At 34.8% G+C, this 19,904-nt stretch overlaps 1 protein-coding gene across 1 annotated transcript in view; it reads left to right on the top strand.

The window, feature by feature from the left end:
* SAMSN1 (SAM domain, SH3 domain and nuclear localization signals 1) overlaps nt 1–19,904 on the top strand; it is a 162,217-nt gene that overhangs the window by 139,508 nt on the left and 2,805 nt on the right. The window contains exons 11-14 of the mRNA XM_081301982.1: nt 1,935–2,064; nt 4,109–4,260; nt 7,612–7,818; nt 9,712–9,862. Of these exons, the coding sequence (XP_081158108.1) occupies nt 1,935–2,064; nt 4,109–4,260; nt 7,612–7,818; nt 9,712–9,862 (640 nt within the window). The remainder of the gene's footprint in view (nt 1–1,934; nt 2,065–4,108; nt 4,261–7,611; nt 7,819–9,711; nt 9,863–19,904) is intronic.

Genomic DNA, 19,904 nt, shown 5'->3' with positions numbered 1-19,904 from the left:
TCTTATGCCCATTCTCTTTTTTAACCCATTTTTATACAACTGTGTCCTTAGTACTCTATCACAATCAGGAGTAATCTCTGTGCTGTCAAACCTAATGATCATTTTTATTTCTTCTCACTTCACTTTTCAGCTGTATCTGACACAAGTGATGATATCCTTACATGTGTAGCATAATCTTTTCTCCGTTTCTTTGAGCATTCTTTTGGTCTTTCTTTTTCCTGGCTTTCTTTCTGAGGCTTGCTTTCTTTCTTTTATACCTCACAATGGGGACTAAATGTCAACAGGTATTTTTCGGAGGGAACAAACAATACTCAAACTGTAACATTTTGCCTCTGACCCCAAGGTTCTTGATCTCTTCACAATGCATAGTACAGTCAACAAAGCAAAGTCCTGTACAAAGAGACCTAACTGGCGCTTCTCCACCGTCACCACACAGTCTACAAATTTCTTCATGAACTGGCACTAGTCCACTTCTCTGAATTCATGTATAAATACTGACCTTTCTCTTATGACAATAACCTTTACAATGCAAGCTAATTCTGAGTTCAATTATGTTGTTCTTATTGCTTAGAAATCTACATTTAAACTTTCTCATAAATTACATCTTCTAATCATTCAGATCAATAATTCAGAACATGTTACCATTTAGCAGAGTTCTTTGGAGGCTATTTTATCTAAATCAAACAAGCTTCCTAATCATCGAAGCTAATTCCTTCACATAATTTAGTTGTAGTTCCTTAATATCACTTATAATTTTTCTGAAAATGTTTTGCTTATTTTGTTTATTCATTCTTCCTTTTTAAATTTTTTTTAGAGAGAGAAGGAGAGAGAATTTTTTTAATATTTATTTTTTAGTTTTCGGTGGACACAACATCTTTATTTTACCTTTTTATGTGGTTCAGAGGATCGAACCCAGCGCCCTGCGCATGCCAGGCAAGCGTGCTATGGCTTGAGCCACATCCCCAGCCCCCTTAAACACTTTAAACACATATGCATGTATACATCCATAACCTAATGCACTAGAGTGTACTTCATTAGAGAAAGGACGCTGTTAGCCAACTGGTATTTATCATGGTATCCCCAGTTCCTAGAACAGTACTGTGTACCTAGGAGGTATGCTATAAAACTGCACTGAATGACTAAACGAACAATTAAAGCAATAGATAAAACCGAGACTAACACTGTATATTCTGAAGTTTTATCAATCTTTAGAAATGCTCAAAAATGGGAATATTGAATTACATTTGGATAAATATTAAGAAATTCACAGGCTTTGTCCAAAGTATCTAAATATGGAAAACATTTGGGATGTTTTCAAGGAAATGTAATTTGTTTTGAAATTGTCTGTCTTTCGTAATTTTATGCAAGATTTGCTTTTGACTTGACTAGGTGGCAAGCACGGTATGAGATTTGTAAAGCTTCTTAGATAAGCTTTGCTTTAGAATTGCAAAGTGTGCATGTTTTATTCATATCTAGTGATCTGGTAGAGCACAAATAACTGACATGAAACAACTGTGCAGGGTTTAAACCTGTAGTATCAGATCTCAAAGGATTAGTAATGGCGGTAAATAGATGAGAAAGAGAGCACACTGAAGTAAAAGTACTTTAACAGATATGGCTAGATGTTGATAAATCTAGTATTTCTGATTAAATAGTCTAATATGATATTTATTCTTATTTTCAAAAATGAGCCATTATAATTTCAGTTGAATTCCACAGTAAGCAGTGTCTCATGTAAGGAATTTTTTTCAAGTAGTCTCTAAAATGTTTTGCTAGAAATTGAACTAAAGATTAATGACTCTCATATTTTATGCTGATGTATTCCTAAGTATTTTGTTGCTAAAATATGTCTTGTTTGTTAAATCAATGCACACAGTGAACATCTCCATGGAAATCTGCTCTTAGCACTTAACCTCTGATATGTTTTTCTGAAGGATGGGGAAGATGGAGAGGATGCCCTCCCATGTCGGAATAGTGACCCCATGATTGGGACCCACACAGAGAAAGCCTCCCTCAAAGCCAGTGACTCCATGGATAGTCTCTACAGTGGGCAGAGCTCATCAAGTAAGGCTAATGAATAAGAAGAAGGATCCTAGATGTGAGCACTGGGTTAAATTAATTAAAAACAGCAAATCTGCCCTCTGGGGTTTATTTATCAAATTAACAACAAGGTTCCAGCTATTTGATTAGAGAAATAGTGAAAAGTAGGATGTTTTGAATCTATATATTCTTCAAAATGATGCACAATACATTAGACAGAATTATCCATCATTTTAAAACTTTTTAATGCTTCAGTCAGCAGGCCTCTTGCGAATGTTCCTCAAAAATGTTGTGTTGGGTAATTAATTCTGAATCCCTAAAATAAAATGTATGTTGGGGAAAACCAGCATTATCTTGAGTCAAAATGCTTAAAGTGACATTAAATATTCAAATTAATAAAATCCTGTTCTTTGTCCCTACCCCTCTCTTTTTCCTTTAGTTTTCTTTTTCCCTGAAATGTTTTAAAAATTACAAGTCATTTACATCAATTCTGTTCTTTACTTTTTAGCAATAATGAGTAAAAGTGAAGTAATATGTAAATACTAAATGTTAGAAATGTCACCAATTAGGTGACAAAAAGGAATCAGCAAGGGACTAACAAGGATTTTCTAATGAACATTGATATCTTTCTAAGAAGGAAATTAGTGAAGACTTAGTCACATTTCCTGCTACAATATTTAGATGAAACTACTGATAATGTACAGAACCTTATGACTTTTTATATGTAAGCTCGTATAAAATCCTCTAATCTTTTCGGGATGTTTAAAAGTCCTTTTCTATTTCTTTTTAAATCAACTGCCTGTGTTATTTGAAGATGGATCATGAAGACTAGATGTTTCAAATATCCTAAATTTTATTCCTATTTTCCTATTGGCTATAGAACAGCTATTGTGAATAAATCTAATTCAGAGACATTTGCAGGATGTGCTCATGTGTGTGTGCATGTGTGTGTGTAATTCAAATTTCACTAGCATGCATTTCTCCTGGAAGTTCTAAAATTCTAAATTGTGATGCTGAATGTGGGGGGAATTTTATTGACTATAATGTACCATGAAAATCCTGGACCTGGATTCATTGTTGAAGGGAGAGTATGAGGAGCCAGTGGCCCTCCTAAGTGTTATCTTACACAATTTCATTTCTGTGAGTAGAGGCAACTCAGCTGTCTTTTAGGCAAGTTTATATACACATGGAGACTCTTGAAAGATCTTATTTTATTTCCATAACGGATGATATTGAAACCCGAGCTGCTCCCTAAAGAGAAAAGGAAAAGACAGCCAGAAGGAGAAAGTAAAATGACACAGAGTGGGGTGGGGGGGAGTGGGGGGGCAAAGGAAGAAGCACTACCACTGGGAACCAGCAAAATGGAATATTTTTCAACTCTTGCCCCTGAGGTTCAAAATCAGAAAAGAAGGGGATCAGAAAAACAAACAAACAACAACAACAACAACAACAAAAAAAAGAATTTGAGGCAGTTTCAAAAGCTCAGTTTAAAACAGTTTCAAACCACTTGGGCATCCAGATATTGAGACCACTTCCTCTTTCCCTCACGCTTAGCCAACAGGCAAAAGTATCACCTTTTAGCAGAGATATTGCCTCAGAATGGCCTTTGATACAAAATAGGGACTCTAAAGGAGAGTTTTTGCTACAATTTTGATAAGTTACAGGGAACCTGGTAATGAAATGCTTTGACCATTCATGGTCAATAGTGCACAAAGATCAAACTGTTGCTATCAATTTCTGACTTGGTTCAAGTGCATGAAAATTATCTGACTTGGTCAAGCACTAACCATATACCTTGCTGCTCTTCAGTCAGTGTCCATTGCTTAGTACCCCATGTGCTGGATCAAATCATAGCAAACAGAAGAAAAGAGAGTCTGGGTTAGTGATTGACAGTACCAGATGGCCAGGAAACAGGTCAGAAATAGCTCAGAAGACAGAGGTCACTGATGGAATAGGAATGGAAGGTAAAACAAGACTGGCATCCATTGCTTCAGTGGCCAGATGAGTGTTCAGAATGCCAAAAGCCTTTGATAGGAGCTGTTGACCTCAACTTTTTTTTTTTTTTCAGGTGGAATAACAAGCTGTTCAGATAGTGCAAGTAACCGAGACAGCTTTCGACTGGATGATGATGGCCCCTACACAGGACCATTCTGTGGCCGTGCCAGAGTGCATACAGATTTCACTCCAAGTCCCTATGACACTGATTCCCTCAAAATCAAGGTGGGTCAACATCTTATTTGCCTTCTAAATCCTTTGTCACGTTCTTGTTGTATGATCCGTTTCAGGAAGTACAAGACGTAGAAAGTAGGGATGCATGTTCTTCCCAACAGTTGAACTGGGGACTGGCTTACAGTGGCAAAGATATAGGAAAAAAGAAAAACTAGATGAGGTGGGATAATAGGGATCAAACCATGCAGGACATTAGCATAAGTTGCTGTTAGGTAGATTATGCACATTCAAAATCTATGGTTCAGGAAAGGAATTGTCTACATTTTTCTGAAAACTGAAAGCCTCACAGGTTGCAGGACATGCCCAGTTCTGCCTGATACTTGCTGGAGTAAAATTAATGAAGACAGAAGAAGAAAAGATAGAAAAATCAAACAAAAGCCCAATTGAGGAAAGGTCTTGTGAACTAGGCTTGGCTGGGCAACTCCAGTGCATTTAAAGTTGGTTTCTATGAGTGATAGAGATCTTTGTCCCCATAATACTCGCTCTTAAATTCCTTCCTCTTAGCCTTATGCATATTGTCATATAACAAATTAACCCAAAGTCAAAGGCTTAAAACAATACAAATGCATTATTATATCACAGTCTCTATAGGCCATAAATCCAGGCATGACTCAGTTTAGTTCTCTGCTAAAGAAATCACTTGGGTGAAATCAAGGTGCCAGCCATGCTATAATCACTCCAGAGACTTGGGATCCTCTTTCAGGATCACTTGGTGTTGGAAAAATTCAGCTTCTTGTGGTTGTAGGACTGAACTCCCTGCCTTCTTGTTGGAGAACAGCTGGAGACTTTCTCAGTCTGTAAATTCCACCAGCCATGGCCCTTCCTACAACATAGTTGTTTGTTTCTCAAGGCCAGAGGGAAAAGTTGACACATGCTTCAATATCTTTTTTTTTAAAGGTTCCCATGTGATTAAGTCAGACCCACCTAATCTGAATTTTGATTAACTCAAAAGTCAACAAATTTAGTGCATTAATATACTTGTGGATTCACTTCTGTCATATAAGGTAATATAACCACATGTGTGAAATCCACAATGTTCATAACTTTGCTCACATCCAGGAAAGACAAGGCTATCTGCAACAGCTCAAATAGGAGAGAGCTTTATGCTAAAATACTTTATAGATAACATCTATAACATCTATACTTTTTAGTATCATAAAGCATTATAACTAAAAGGATATGAATTATATTTTTTATACTGTCAATACCAAACCATTGGTAACTAATGATTATGGTATACCATATTGTTGATATTAATAAGTATTGATATTATTATTTGACATGTAAGGCACTCAGCTCTTTTCTTTGTGCCTTCTGATGACATCAAATCAGAGTGAGGTTAGAGAGAGAGCATAAGAAAAACATTTCCCCCCACAGTTATTCCCTTAGTCATTTATATGAAATGATTTGAAGTTCAAGTTCAAGACTTAGGGAAAGGATGTTTGTAGCCTAGAATGTGTTTTCAGGGGAGGGCAGAAAAGGGAATGCACACAAAGCTCTTTGACTCAGAACTGATTTTCAACTTCATATCGTGAAATACCAGGCACCACTCTTGGTGTTTGTTTGAGGTGATTTTTGTGGATGTCTTAAAGGATAAGGATCCCATAGTTCTCACTAACGGTTGAAATGGTATTGTTTCAGCAAGATGAAATTGAGTCTATTCAGGTGGTTTGTGAGCTTTCCTGTAATGTACGAGTTTACAATTTAAAGAACAATTACAAGTTTATAAACATATAAGTTTATAAATTTAAATAATTTAGTAAAGGTATGGCACACACAGAAACTTCCTATATCTTCTGTACATTTCCTGGTCTGCTTAGGCATCTGGCCTACAATTTAATTCTCATAGTTAAAAGGCAAAAAAAAAAAAAAAAAAAAAAGACTAATAGCTTAGAGATCCAGATAGCGAGATGATCACAAGTCAGAAAGATTGCATCTTTCAATTAAACTAAATTCTACCATTATAAATAAAATTTGTTTTACACAAATTACAGATTCACAGATCAAAAGGAAAACACACATTTAATAACAGACTTATGCTATGTTTGTTTAAGATAGATCCTTTAATGCGGCAAAAATATTAGAATCAGTAATATCCTTTCTGAGGCAGAAAGTTATGTCTCAAAGGAGTAACTATGACTCTTTGGGTACTTATTTGCATAGAACTCAATTATCTCTGCAAATATATATACCAGGAGATTTCTCTTCTTGTCAATAACTGGCAACCTATAGACAAATATGATCTTAGGTATGAATAAGCAAAATACCACATGGTTTGACAATCCCAATGTACTTCACTCACGGTCCATTGAAACTTTGGAGGTCAATCTACGTGTTACTGCCTCTTAGTAAGAAGAGTAGTGGGGATAGGAAAGATGGTGGAATGAAATGAACATCATTACCCTAAGTACATGTATGAAGACACGAATGCTGTGACTCTACTTTGTGTACAACCAGAGATATGAAAAATTGTGCTCTAAATGTGTAATGTGAATTGTAATGTATTCTGCTGTCATGTGTACAACATAGAATAAATAAATAAATAAATAAATAGCTCTAAAAAGTATGCCAATTTCAATATAGAATTATCCCACAATCCTTATGTTGGAGAAAAAAAAGTAGCATTAGAACTTTAAGAATTAAGTAGACAATTTTGTGCACACATACTTTTGTGATGTGTTTCATAAGTTTGGCGTTTCATGATTTTTGATGGATAAAGTACTTTACATGGGTTTATTTTGTACTCTACGTGAATTCTTTTCAGGTAAACTAGAATCATAGACATTCATAGACTTCTTTCTCTTCCCCTATCCCCTGGACAGTCCCTCCAGGAATGATAGCGTGAGCCTTGCTACATATATGCTGCTTTGACAGTATAAATGAAATAGCGTCATTTTTAAGTTTAATTTGGACTTGTTCTGGTTCTGTCATTTAACTTGTGTAAGCTCTTGAGAAGTCATTTAATATCTCAATTTACCTTCCTATAATATTTATAATGATATTATACCTCATACATGTATCTGAGGTGCCCCGTGTGCATAAAATGACTTAGTGTATGTGTTATATAAATTATGTTGTTTTCTATAAATACAAATTAATTTGATGTGATAACAAAAACAGAAATGTGTTACAAGTGTATATAGGAGCTTTTTTCCAAGCATGTTGAAGTGTTCATTACCAGTAAATAATTTCCTTGAGCAGGGAAACTCAGATGTATTTCTATTATGTCTGAATTCTTTTGTAATGTACTCATTGCTGTAGTTGCCTATAATTCCATTCTTTCTATCAAATGTAATAGCCATAGTTCTTTGAAATCTGATTCAGATATGTCTTTGCCCTTAGAAAGGAGATATCATCGACATCATCTGCAAAACACCAATGGGCATGTGGACGGGAATGTTGAACAATAAGGTGGGAAACTTCAAATTTATTTATGTGGATGTCATCTCAGAAGAAGAAGCAGCCCCCAAGAAAATAAAAGCACACCGAAGGAGTAAAAATGAAAAACCCAAGACCCTGCAGGAGTTCTTAGAGAGGATTCACCTTCAGGTTAGCAAACCTTTGGCCTGTTAGCTTTTGGTGGCTGGCATACAGGTGGAATAATTGATGGGATTGGATCAGTGTATGCATAGTGTTGTTCAAGAATATAAGACTTACAGCAAAGGAAAATATGTTTTCCTAGAACAGCTCTTATTTCTCCTTTATTACTTTTATTATGCAAAGACAGGCCTTGATATAACATCCTTTGGACTAAACCCTAATGGTACTTAGCAGTGACAGTAGAAATTAATGTGAGAAAGTGCAATGAAAAATGATAACTATCCAGGAGAATAAAAGACCCAGAAAAACATCTAAATGGGAATGACAAAGAGAATATGAAGAAATAAAAAAGTCCAGAAAAGTAAAAGGAAAAATGAAAAGAAAATTGCATTTTCTGTAGGGCAGAGATCAAAATTAAGTTCAGAGAAGATAACTAAATATAATATTTTAAAATGAAGGTGTTAGAAACAGTGATCATTGAGCCCCATAATGACTGTATTAGGGAAACTGCTGTTTTTATAATCCAATTATTTGTTGCTACATTAGCAAAATTTTTATGAAATATTTGCTTTGTTAAATGGTGTGTACATACAATATACCTAGTCTTACTCAATTTACAGTTTTGAAATCCATTTCTAAAATTAACACAGCATGACTTTGATAATTTTTAAAATCCATCAAGGCAATAGCTGGTTAAAGTTGTCTTAACTGATTTTTCTGAAATATCTAACTACTTTCCTGTAGGTTGACATATTATCGGACCCTTCCTACATTACTAGATACACTTCAAAGTATCTAGATGGGATACACTTCAAAGAAAGAATGAGTTTGAATTCTGCCTCTACTACTTATTTGTCCTGTGACCTATGGGGGTGGGAAATCATCTAAGGAGATAAAATAACTTTCCAAAGAACCCATAGTTAGATGCTATATCAGAATAGGAACTTTGGTATTTTGTGTTCTAATTCAGTGTTCTTCTTCAATATATTATTTTAAAAATAAATCTCTCTCTCTCTCTCTCTCTCTCTCTCTCTCTCTCTCTCTCTCTCTCTTAAAACAGGGTTGGTGATAAGTTCCTTTTTTCTTCCTCTTATTCAATTTTAGCAACTAAAGTAAGGATATTGAAATTATGATCAAGTAAAATGGGAAGAATTTTGGAGGAAGTTGAAAAAGCATTCAACTTCGCTTTGCATTTTTATTCTGTTAAGAGAGACAAAGGTTATATAAATAACATATAGACTTTAACATCAGAAGCCTATGAATTTTAAGCTAATATATTTTGATGCAAATGATGAACAAAATATACATGGTGAGAAAAGGGAATGTTTTGCTCAACTACACTGCCTTTATGCTTAATAAAGTTTTTTTAATTAAATAGAAATTCTGCAATTCATTAGGTTTACATAATGCCTTTCAACTAAAATGCTAAACTCTGGGCAAAATTGTTTCATTATTTTAACCTACTCATGAAGTTAATAACAATGGATGTTTTTGTGATCAAGCAAACAGAGATGTAGATTCAGAAATACTATTGTAATATACTCCATTAGAATCATTTTATTGATAGACATAAGGAACACTAGCTCTGTAAGTTAGCTAGTTAAGAAGTGAAAAAGCACCAAATAGGATGAATGATTCAGTTGTTAAACTGATCTAAAATTTATCATTGCATAGCTTAAGGTAATTATTTTTTTTCTTTACATTTGTCCTTCCAGAAGGTGAGAATTATATAACCTACCCTAGACTTCATATGCAGGAAAGTATTACAACTAAAATAAAGGAAAAATTCTATTAGGATCTTTGGTTACCATATGTATTTCTATAATTTCTTTAAATCTAAAGAGAATTAAAAATAAAATATTTGAATCTGCCTGTCTTATATGTATTTTTTCTTCCCCACAGGATTATACCTCAACACTTCTGCTCAATGGTTATGAGACCCTAGAAGATTTAAAGGATATAAAAGAGAGTCATCTCATTGAATTAAATATTGAAAACCCAGAAGATAGGATGAGGTTACTATCAGCTGCTGAAAGTTTCCTTGATGAAGAAAGTAAGTTTGTATACCTACTTTTCTCCCTAACTGAAAATCACAGTTTAAAGTAAATAGTAAAATTGTTAAAAGCAATGCGCCAGTTTTATTTACTACAAATCATATAAAGCATTCTTTCTCACAAAATAAGAATTTTCATATAACCTTGGAAACAACTGTGGTCAAATTTATAATTAGGGAAAGGAATTTTTTAATCTTAGTGGACCCTTAGGAAACAAAAGGACTTTTCTGGGTGCCTCATTTTGATTCTGCAGAGCTATTAATTTATACGCAAGTAGATGCCTGCATTCCCAAAGACTGAGGGAGTTAGAGACAAATATTTAGTGACAGCATGAGCCATTAGTGAGAAATGTCACACATGGCTTCTGTAGAACAACACAGAGCACAGCTCTAAGCTAATGAGCCTTCGCGACACACAGGAAAATTCATTTCATTACCATACAGTCACATCTTGTGTGTGTTTATAGTACTCTTTCAAAATGTTATAATAGCTTGCAAAAATATTCAGCACTCACTTTTATTATCTAAGATGTTTCTCTGTATTTGTAAGTATAAACTGAGGATGGAATAATACATGCAGATTCATTTATGGCAGAATACTAGCTATGCCAACGGGGTTTGTAAAGATAGGATAGCTTTTATTTTTACAATTACCCATCTGGAACACCCTTCCTCCTAAATCTAGTCAGGCCCACAAATCCTGAGCTTAGGGTGTGCCAAACTCTTCAAGGAATATTTTGTGTAGGGGGTAGGGGGAGAAAGGAGGGTGGAGAGTCTAATTTTAAAGATAAAAAAGGATTTAGATCATCTTCCAGCCTTCTCTTTCAAAAACAATATTAATACTTGAACATGTGCTCTGAGTAAAACTTGAAGTCAAGGTCTTTATGTTTATTATCTTATTTAGCATTCTTTACATCCCTCTAGTTAGAAAGTACTGCCTCCAATTTTAGAATAAGAGATTGAGATGATAAGTATCCTAAGTGCAAACTCTGAGTGAATTGTAGAGTTGGGATTCCTACACAGTGTTTGTGAAGCTCTGTTGCACTTTCTAACACTACAAGTCACAGCCCAGATGGAGAGCAAGGAGGAAAGCTGTATTTAGCACCCAGACCTCCTGACTTCCTTTGTGAGCTGTCCTACACCTTCTCTCCTAAGTTCCACAGAATTGAGGCACAGCACGTGTTTACTATACGCTTGCTTTTTATGTGATAGGAATTAATTTACTTTTTTAGAAACTGCTCCTTACTTTATTCTTAGTTGCCTTCTTGTGTGTGTAGATCTTCATCCTTTTCCAAGAGCTTCCACATGCATGACTAACTGAACACCAGCAAGACTGATTTCATCATTAGGCCTAGGTTTTTATGGACCTTCTTTGAAGTTTTTGGGACTGGGAGATACAAGAAGACCACAGAGAGTCACAGAGGTAGACAGAGATTAACCTTAAGAAGGCAGTCAATTTATTCAATAGTACAAGCCCTACAATCAGTCAATGTGGCAAGATCTTTCTGGTAAATGGGGCAGTTTCTTTTATAGCTTGTCATTTGAAGACATAGCCCCTTACTAAATGATGTTTGGTTCTGTAGATTTTTTGTATTGATCATGTGCAATATCACTGCCGATACTCTCCAAAACAATTTGACCACAAAGCGCAAGGAGAGAGAAGACTATTTTTTAACACTTGTAAAATAATTACCTTTCTTCTATAATACCATACACATAGGCATGTTGTCCAATTTACAGATGAAGAAATAATTCAGAGATGAATTTCATAGAGGTCTAAGAGCTAGATAAGTAGGAGGGGTGGGATAGTAATCAAAGGGAAGCTTCAATAAACTCAAAGTTCTGTTTTCCCTATGTGCAAATGGGTAAATGTAGTAACAATGAGTACTCAAAAATTGAAATTTTCTGTGACTTCACCAGTTTTCTCAAAAGCTTTAATTCAGTGCTCCATCTCAGAAAGTGGAAGTTAATGTTTAAGTGAAAACAGAAGCCTGGAAACTGCATGAATCCCTGATAGGTGAGAGGCTACCTTGGCTGCCTCACAAAAGGGTTTGTAGAGAGAAGGGGCTGGGAGCCAGCAAGCATTGTTTTCAGCCATCAGACAGTTCTCAGTAGGAACCCACTAAGGGAAGATGGGTCCAAGGCCAAAGCCTCTGTCCACTTAATCTCTTCATACTTCCTCTCTCATCACCTGTCTACTTTCTATGTGAAACAATTTTTACAGATGATAACAATATGAGAGTGGGGTTTGATTTTGAAAACCACCTGACCCAGATCCTTCCTTTGCAAGATAAGCAAATTAAAGCCTGGATAGCTAAGTGACTTTCTCAAGGTCACATGTCTGCAACTTAGTCTCTTAAGTCTATTAGAAACATGTTCCACTATATCTTGGTCTCTAACAACAACACACAATATGTTCAAGCATGAGGTGACTTCTGATGTTTGATATATACATAAAAAGACAAGTCCTGGAAACTCTTTCTCTGTACAAAACTTTAGAAAATGGTACTTGAAGGTCAAGAGAAGCTGATCACTGAATAATAGCCAATAATGTACAAACATCAGATGCAGAGCCAAGTTCTGCAAGATGAAAAATAGAAAAATGAAGATTCAACCAGTGTTACTTGTCAACACACAACCCTGAGTTTTTTCTTATTTTAATCTTCAGGTCTAAAGTAGTATTAGAATATACATGTCAAAAAGATGCATATTGCATGTTAGGCTATTGTGACTGAAAGCTATTTATCTTATATGAAACTGCTTTTCTCAAGAAATAAAGAAGAATGACTTCCATTTGTTGATAAGATGGTGAATTCTGATGATTTGGCACCATGCTGCTGCATGCTTATTTTTACCTATCCTATACTCTGTGAATCATATCTACTACAACCATGCTAAAGATTAAATGCACAACCTTCATGTACCTTGAATGATAAAGACCTTCAATGCATGGTTATGTAAAACTGAGACATTATTAAAAACAAATGCATGTCACAGTCACGGGTTAAAAATAGTTAGCGTTTCTGTTGTTGTTGAAGAATGGGGCATGCAAATTGGCCAGGATTTTATGTATGCATTTTTATTTCCATCATTGAATAATGCCAGTTTGGGGACTGTCAATAAATTCCTCGGTTAGTGTTTCACTGTTAGGTTGAGAACTTGGAAAGATTTTGCTTTGCAAGCCATTCAATATAAGAATTGAGAAAACTGGGCATGTATCTTGAGGAGGAGTTACAATTTTGAGATAATGTAGACAAGACCACAAGTCCCATGTGAGGCTAAAACATATCATCTAGAGCAACTTAGAGAAGAGATGGGGCAGGAAAGAAACCAGAAATCTAAAGTTTAGAACAAGCAATTTTCCTTTTCTTTTATTTCCAGATCAATAGCATTGTCCCCCACTTTGACCTTAAAAATATAAACCAGATTAAACTTTTTAGTTCACTACTTGGCAGGAGCTAAAGATGCTTCTCCAACAAGCTGACAGAAGGGCTGGTGAGTGTTGTTAGAGCTGATCACAGGATTAATGCTGAAGGGGGATAATGACTTGGGGTTCTGCAATCCCAGCAAGACAAGAAGAGATATTCAGAACTAGCTCTCATGTTGCCTTAGAACTGAACAGAATTAGGTCATTGACTACTTCAATTGGGAATCTAGATAAGCTTAGAGGAACAAATTAAACAAAAAAGAAGAAGAAAAAGGTTAGAGAAAAATTGAGGTGAACCCCAGCTCTTGATGGAACCAAAACAGTGGTATCATTTACTTTATGCACTTTAAGATTTCTATATTTATTTTGTGAATTTAAAAATGATTTGTTTACTTTGAGAGTAAATAGTTCCAGCAAGTGAAAAAGAGAATGTGTGCATATGTGTGAATGCTATTGCATAAACACAAACTTCAAAGCCCCTTTGCCTTACTCAGAAATGCTTCTCTAGAATAATAACAGTTAACTGCTGTTCATAGTACGTATTTTCTATCTGTTCTGCACTAGTCTCTTTTCCAAAGTTTAAAAGCACTTTGATGTGTCTTAAAATTGTGTCTACCAGAATGTGTACTGTTGTCCTTGGGGAAAAATAGGTGATGGAAATATCGTCCTTTCCCTAGAGTACAGAGTTAATTAATTTTTAAATTGAAAAAAAAATTAGTAACAAAATAGGCAAACTTTACAGAATCTGTTACAATATGTTTTAGATACCTGCAATCTCTGGCTACAGTGCCAAAGGAGGAGGAAGGGGAAAGGGTGGGTTGTGTGCCAGGCCCTTGGCACCAGCTGAGGTCACAGCAGCCCCTCATTGCTCAACCATCCCCAGTTGTGCCTTCCTGTCTGCCTGCCTGCCCAAATCCATGCAGGGCAAATGGTGGGGCTCAGTCAGGAGCTGGAACATGAGCCTCCGGCAAGAGAGATTTGTAGTTATGCCAAGCAGCAGTCCAGCAGTTGGCCTAACAGTGTGCCAGCCTAGCCTGGTGCCCTAGCCCCTGACACATGTACCTGGGGTTTCCAACCCACTTGCCATATGATTTGAATCTCGATTCAAGAAATATACAGCTTTTAAAGAGATATGGTAACTATCCACATATATAAAGTTGAGAAGACATGCAGAAATTTTACTTGTATGTATTTACAGATATGTCATCACTGTTTGGCTTTATGCAGTTTAGTTTCTTCAGATCTATTTTTGGCCTTATTAACATTTCATTTATGAAATATATTTATGTAAATAAAAAACTCAAAATGAAACATAAGCATTCTTAGTCTTTTACCAGAGAACCACTTTTAGTGAAAATGGTTTGCAGATTTTTTTTTTTTTCATCTCAGGCACCTAAAGACCTTTGTCATGCCTGTAAGTACAGAATTCCTGTGTTGCCCTGTGACTGAGTCCCAAGCATGGCTTTGTAATGGATCAAACAAGACCAAGTCCTATATTACCATGTGTTTTCCCAAACCTTCAGTCCTATGCTTTGCATTCAGTGATGGTCGACATGCTTATAGAGTAAATATATACTGAGTGAGAGGAGTGAAGAGATTTGAAAATAGTAAGCAATACTTTTTTTTCTGATGATAGACATTAAAGTTTGTCATAGTTCCTCTTCACTCATAAACATTCTTGTAATAAACATTGGGTATTACTTAGTGTGTGTTGTCAAGATTTATTTTATGTATATGCTAACTATTAATGCATGTGCTTGTGCAAGAGTGTAAATAACTATTTTTGAGAACAATAATGTAAAACATTCAAATTTTAAAATGAATGTACAATTTATATCTAGAAATTCCATTATTAGGAGTTTTCCTACTAAGTTGAATATAAAAAGGACTAGCTTAGGGGGCTGGGATTTTGGCTCAGTGGTAGAGCGCTGGCCTAGCATGGGCAGGACCTGGGTTCGATCCTCAGCACCACATAATAATAAAGGCATTGTGTTGTGTCCATCTACACCTAAAAAATCAATAAAATTTCTTTTTAAAAAAGGACCATCTTAAATAACAATAATTCTAGTTAAAAACTTAAAATTTCACCAATAATTTTCTTTAATAAATTAATATATACTCCCCAAAATAAAATAGTTTGAAAGTGCTAAGAGAGTGATATGGGGTTCCATGTGTACAGATATGGAAGTATATCTAAAACACATTACATGTAAAAGAAATAGTACATAAGTAATAATTTTTTCAAAAAATAACAATTTTAAAAATGATGAAATTAGATTAAATTTCCACCATACCAATGAAGGGAGACAAAATGTTACTTCTACCATCTTAGGGTTTGTTGTTGTTGTTGTGTTTTGAGCTAGGCTGAGAATGAAATTGGCATAAGACAGATCAACAGGAGAAAAAGCATAAAATTTTAGTTAATAAAAGTTTTACATGCTAAGGGAGGTTTCATAAGGAATTCAGAAAAGACTTTGTTACTATTGAATATTTATATGCTGAATTAAAGAGTAGTAAACTGTAAAAATATGATAAGGCAAAGGAGCATGAGCTAGAGCATTTAGTTGTATAGAAAGTGGCTCAGAAGATAAGGGTTAGTGAACACAGGCTGTACAGATTTCCCTTGGCCTGACCTTCCTGTCTTTGATGATAAGAACCATACTTTCCCTCTGGTATAAGCAGGACATCTTTCACAGGGGAGCTTCATCTCCTAGGTTTAATGAGCATCAGGAAGGTCAGAGTGACCTTGTACCTGTTGTTTCTCGAGCAATTTTAACTGAGAAGAGTCAGTATTTCAAAGTGATGTATTTGGGGAATGGCATGTTCTTAACTTCATCAAGTAAGCAGGATTAATTAACCTCTGTAAAATATGAAATTGATTTCCCAAATCTCCTAATTAAATACTATATAATAATGATTTTTAATCTTATTTGATCATTATCAAAATAGTTCAATATGAGAGCAAATCAACCAAGGGTAGATATTTCCTGGGACCAAAGGTTTCTATGGGAGGCTGTAGTTGGATTGAGCAGCGGTCTGGCACCACCAACAATTTTGGTGCTCAGTTATCACCTTCTTCAATGAATATGCTCTGCCCCTACTAAGTACCCAGCACAGTGGAAGTGGAGTCCACTGTATGTAAGTGAAAAGATTTATCTCCAGTACATGTCTCATTAGAGGACAGACAATGATGCTGGGCTGCAAAGAGAGATGTGCAAAAACAATGGGAATCATTTCAACTCCATATTCTCTCATGGCCTCAACAGATCAACAGAGACTGATGTTTTTTTCATGAGTGGGTTCCTGTTTTTCCATAAGGTAGATTAGTAATCAAACAAAATAAACATCAAATATTGTCTACAATTGGCAAATAATTGTGTCTAGGTAATTTAAGGAATGCTTAAGGTGAAATCAAAAGTACCTGAAAGACATTGCATTATCTATGTAATCTTCCTGCATAGAAAGCTGCTCCATTACAAAAGCATAGCTACAGTTACCTGGAGAATTTCTGGGTTTTAGTTTGAGAGATTTGAATGGAGCCAAAACATGAGACTGAAGTTTGTAGCCATCCTAAGTTATGTCTGCCTGGTTTCTCCCCTTTGGGGTTGCAGGGCTAGAGAAAAAGAGGATTATTCATAGAACCAAGTGCATCTTCACTTGAATTTCAACAAAATTCCTTTTTTTGACATTCTTTAGTTGTTACTTCCTTTAATCAATTTAAACATCATTTTGCTTTTTAAAAAATGTTTAATGAACACTTTGGCCGAGCATTTTCCTATACTCTCTGGGCTGCAATATTTTGTAGTATGTGAGTCAAAGAAATAGGAACTTGATGCCTAAGGCAAATAAGTCAAATTCTGGAAGAATTGGGTAAAGATACCTGAGAAAGTCAAGCAAAAATCTGTAGTTTTCCTTTTTTATTTAACCTTAATTTTCTTATATGTGAGTATGCAGAAGATTTCTCTCCTTAGAGTACAAGAATCCCAGAAAAAGGATCTAGTTTTATTTCCTGAAAGCTTTCTTCACTTTTAGTATAATTGAGATTGCCCATACTTAATTAATTAAATGTCACAACTCCAATATAATTATTTTATGAATAATTATACTAGCTGTCTTTCTGTTTTAATCACCATGCCACTTTTTTCAACATTGATGACTATCTTTAAATGTTGATCCATGGGCTTTGTAAAATTCCATAATTTTGATAGGAAATAAGATATTTTAAAATTCAAATTAGTCCTTTGTAATGAAATACTTCCTAAATAATCTTTTCTTAACATAAGCTTATTTTCATGACATGTAGTATAGAACAGCTGCTTTCCTGAGTATCTATTATATCTCTATTAAATGGCAGCAATAAGAGAAAAGCCTTTTTTCAATAACTATTCATAATTCTCCATATTTGAAAATATATAGTCTTTGGTACATTTATGAAACATTAGATCTATAATCGAAAATTTATACATTTTAATTTTTTATTATTTAAAAATAAAACATTGCAGATCTGAGAAATAAAGAAAAAGTCTATGTAAAAATTCAAAACTTTCACTTGTGAATTATATGTTTATGTATATATGTTGTTATATTATAAGAGCAAAATACATTATTATACATTTTTAACTTAACATGCTATCAGAAACATTTTGGTATAACCCCCCCCACACACACACACACACACACTCAGATATCCTATGGGAAGTCTAATTTTGGAGGCAAACTGTTTCTTATTCCAATGTGTTACTTGCCTGGTTAGCTCAGATGATTGGACCATGGGATAAAACTGATGAAGGTTGTGTTTTCAATTTCTGGGTAGGCCAGTTAGCATTACTATGTTTCATGGCCACATGAAGGGGCTAAATGGCTTAGAAAGAAAATGTGAATGCATTAGTGTGAATTCATCCCATCTTCAGGAAAAAAAAAATTATATATATATATATATATATATATATATATATATATATATATATATATCTCCATAGCCTAAGATCTAGGTTTGCACCAATCTTGTCATTAGTGTCAGGAAGAAAAGAAGCAAAAAAAGGAAAATCTTGACCCTTCAAACACAAAGCTTGGATGCTATATAGCTTTCATCTCCATAATAAAACATAATGACTTGCTTTTTTCTTTTTATAGTTACAGTTGAGGGGCTCCAGCTGATCACCTGCCTGAAATTATTGCAAACCTGGTGGGAAGCATTTGAGGAGGCATAGTCATGTTTTCATTTCACTAGGAAATCATTTAGCAAATTACTGCTGTTCTGTAAATTACTGTGCTGCATAACTTTCATACTGAGAAACTATTTCCTTTTTCCATAAAAATTACAGATAAAAGGGTTCTACAGTATATAACCTGTATTCAAAACAAACCAATTCCTAGAATTTAAAGAATGTGATATAGCATTTCCCAGGTGGAAACAAAAACAAATATGTTTTTATTATTAATATTAAAGAATGACATTATCCAGTAAAGTCAGTTTTTCATTTACTGTTGTGTGCTGTGTTACCCCTGGAGGTAAATGCATAGAGGCTTCTGTGGATAGAACAACAATCTAAGTACTCTTCTTTTTTTTTTTTTTTTTAAGAAAAGAGATAATTTGGGAAATGAAAGTTCTTTAAGCCTCAGTTTTCCCTCCTAAACAACCTAAACAACAACAACAACAACAAAAAACAGAGTATTGGGAACAAACAGGTTTAATTATGCCAAGTCTTGCTTAGGATATAAATCTGAAGGGAAGTCTATCAGTTCTTTTAATTTTTCATTGAGGTAATAGGCCAAAACTTAATCTGGGGAAATGTGGCCTTATCCTCATGACCATTTTGACTAGAGGGTCTCACTCCAAATGTGGTGATCACTATTAAAGTTATAGGATGCATACGCAAGGGCTGATTCCTCTGGCATTTTCCAGAAACACTTGGATAATGGAACACGGAACTGGCTCATTTCACTTCAGTAGCAATAAGATGGAAAGGCAGGAGGAAAAGCAATTCCTTAGAAAATGAGTTCGCATTTCAGAGCTACTTTTTCATAAAAGAAGGGCTTAGAAACAAAAGTGAGTGACTGAGACTCATACAGAAATTGCCAAATAGTAAGTAAATCCTCCCAAACTTAAATCTTGTTATGACTAATAAACAGAAAAATACTTCATGGTAGCTAAAATTTAAAAATAACAATCCAAAGAGCTGCATATTGAAATTAAGTCTCCTAGAACTATTATAACATCAGTCAATTTCATAACTGATATTTGAATCCGAAGTTAAATAAAGTAATGGAGAATCTGGGGAAGATTCAGAAGAATAGCATAAATGTGGTTTCACTATTACAAATAAAAGCCTTGAGGAAAAGGTTAAAGGAACTGTTGCAATTCATTTTGATGATGAGTAAACTAAGAAGCAATTTTTTATCATTTTCTTCCAGTCTTTCTTAACCAGTGTTCTTCATGTAAAGTGCAAAAACCACAAAATATTTTAAGTGACAATTATCTCAGTTCTCCCATGGATGGTGCATAGCTACTACAATTCTGACACCAAAGAAAAGTTAATTTGTTATATACCTCAGGTCACCACGGATCAATTGTCACATGTAACACAGGTTGAGGACAACTGGATGCACAGTTGA

This window comes from Spermophilus citellus (assembly GCF_964194105.1).
Source record: "Spermophilus citellus genome assembly, chromosome: 7".
NCBI lineage: Eukaryota > Metazoa > Chordata > Mammalia > Rodentia > Sciuridae > Spermophilus > Spermophilus citellus.
The sequence above is the reverse complement of the archived record's forward strand: the minus strand, read 5'-3'. Positions and strand labels throughout refer to the sequence as shown.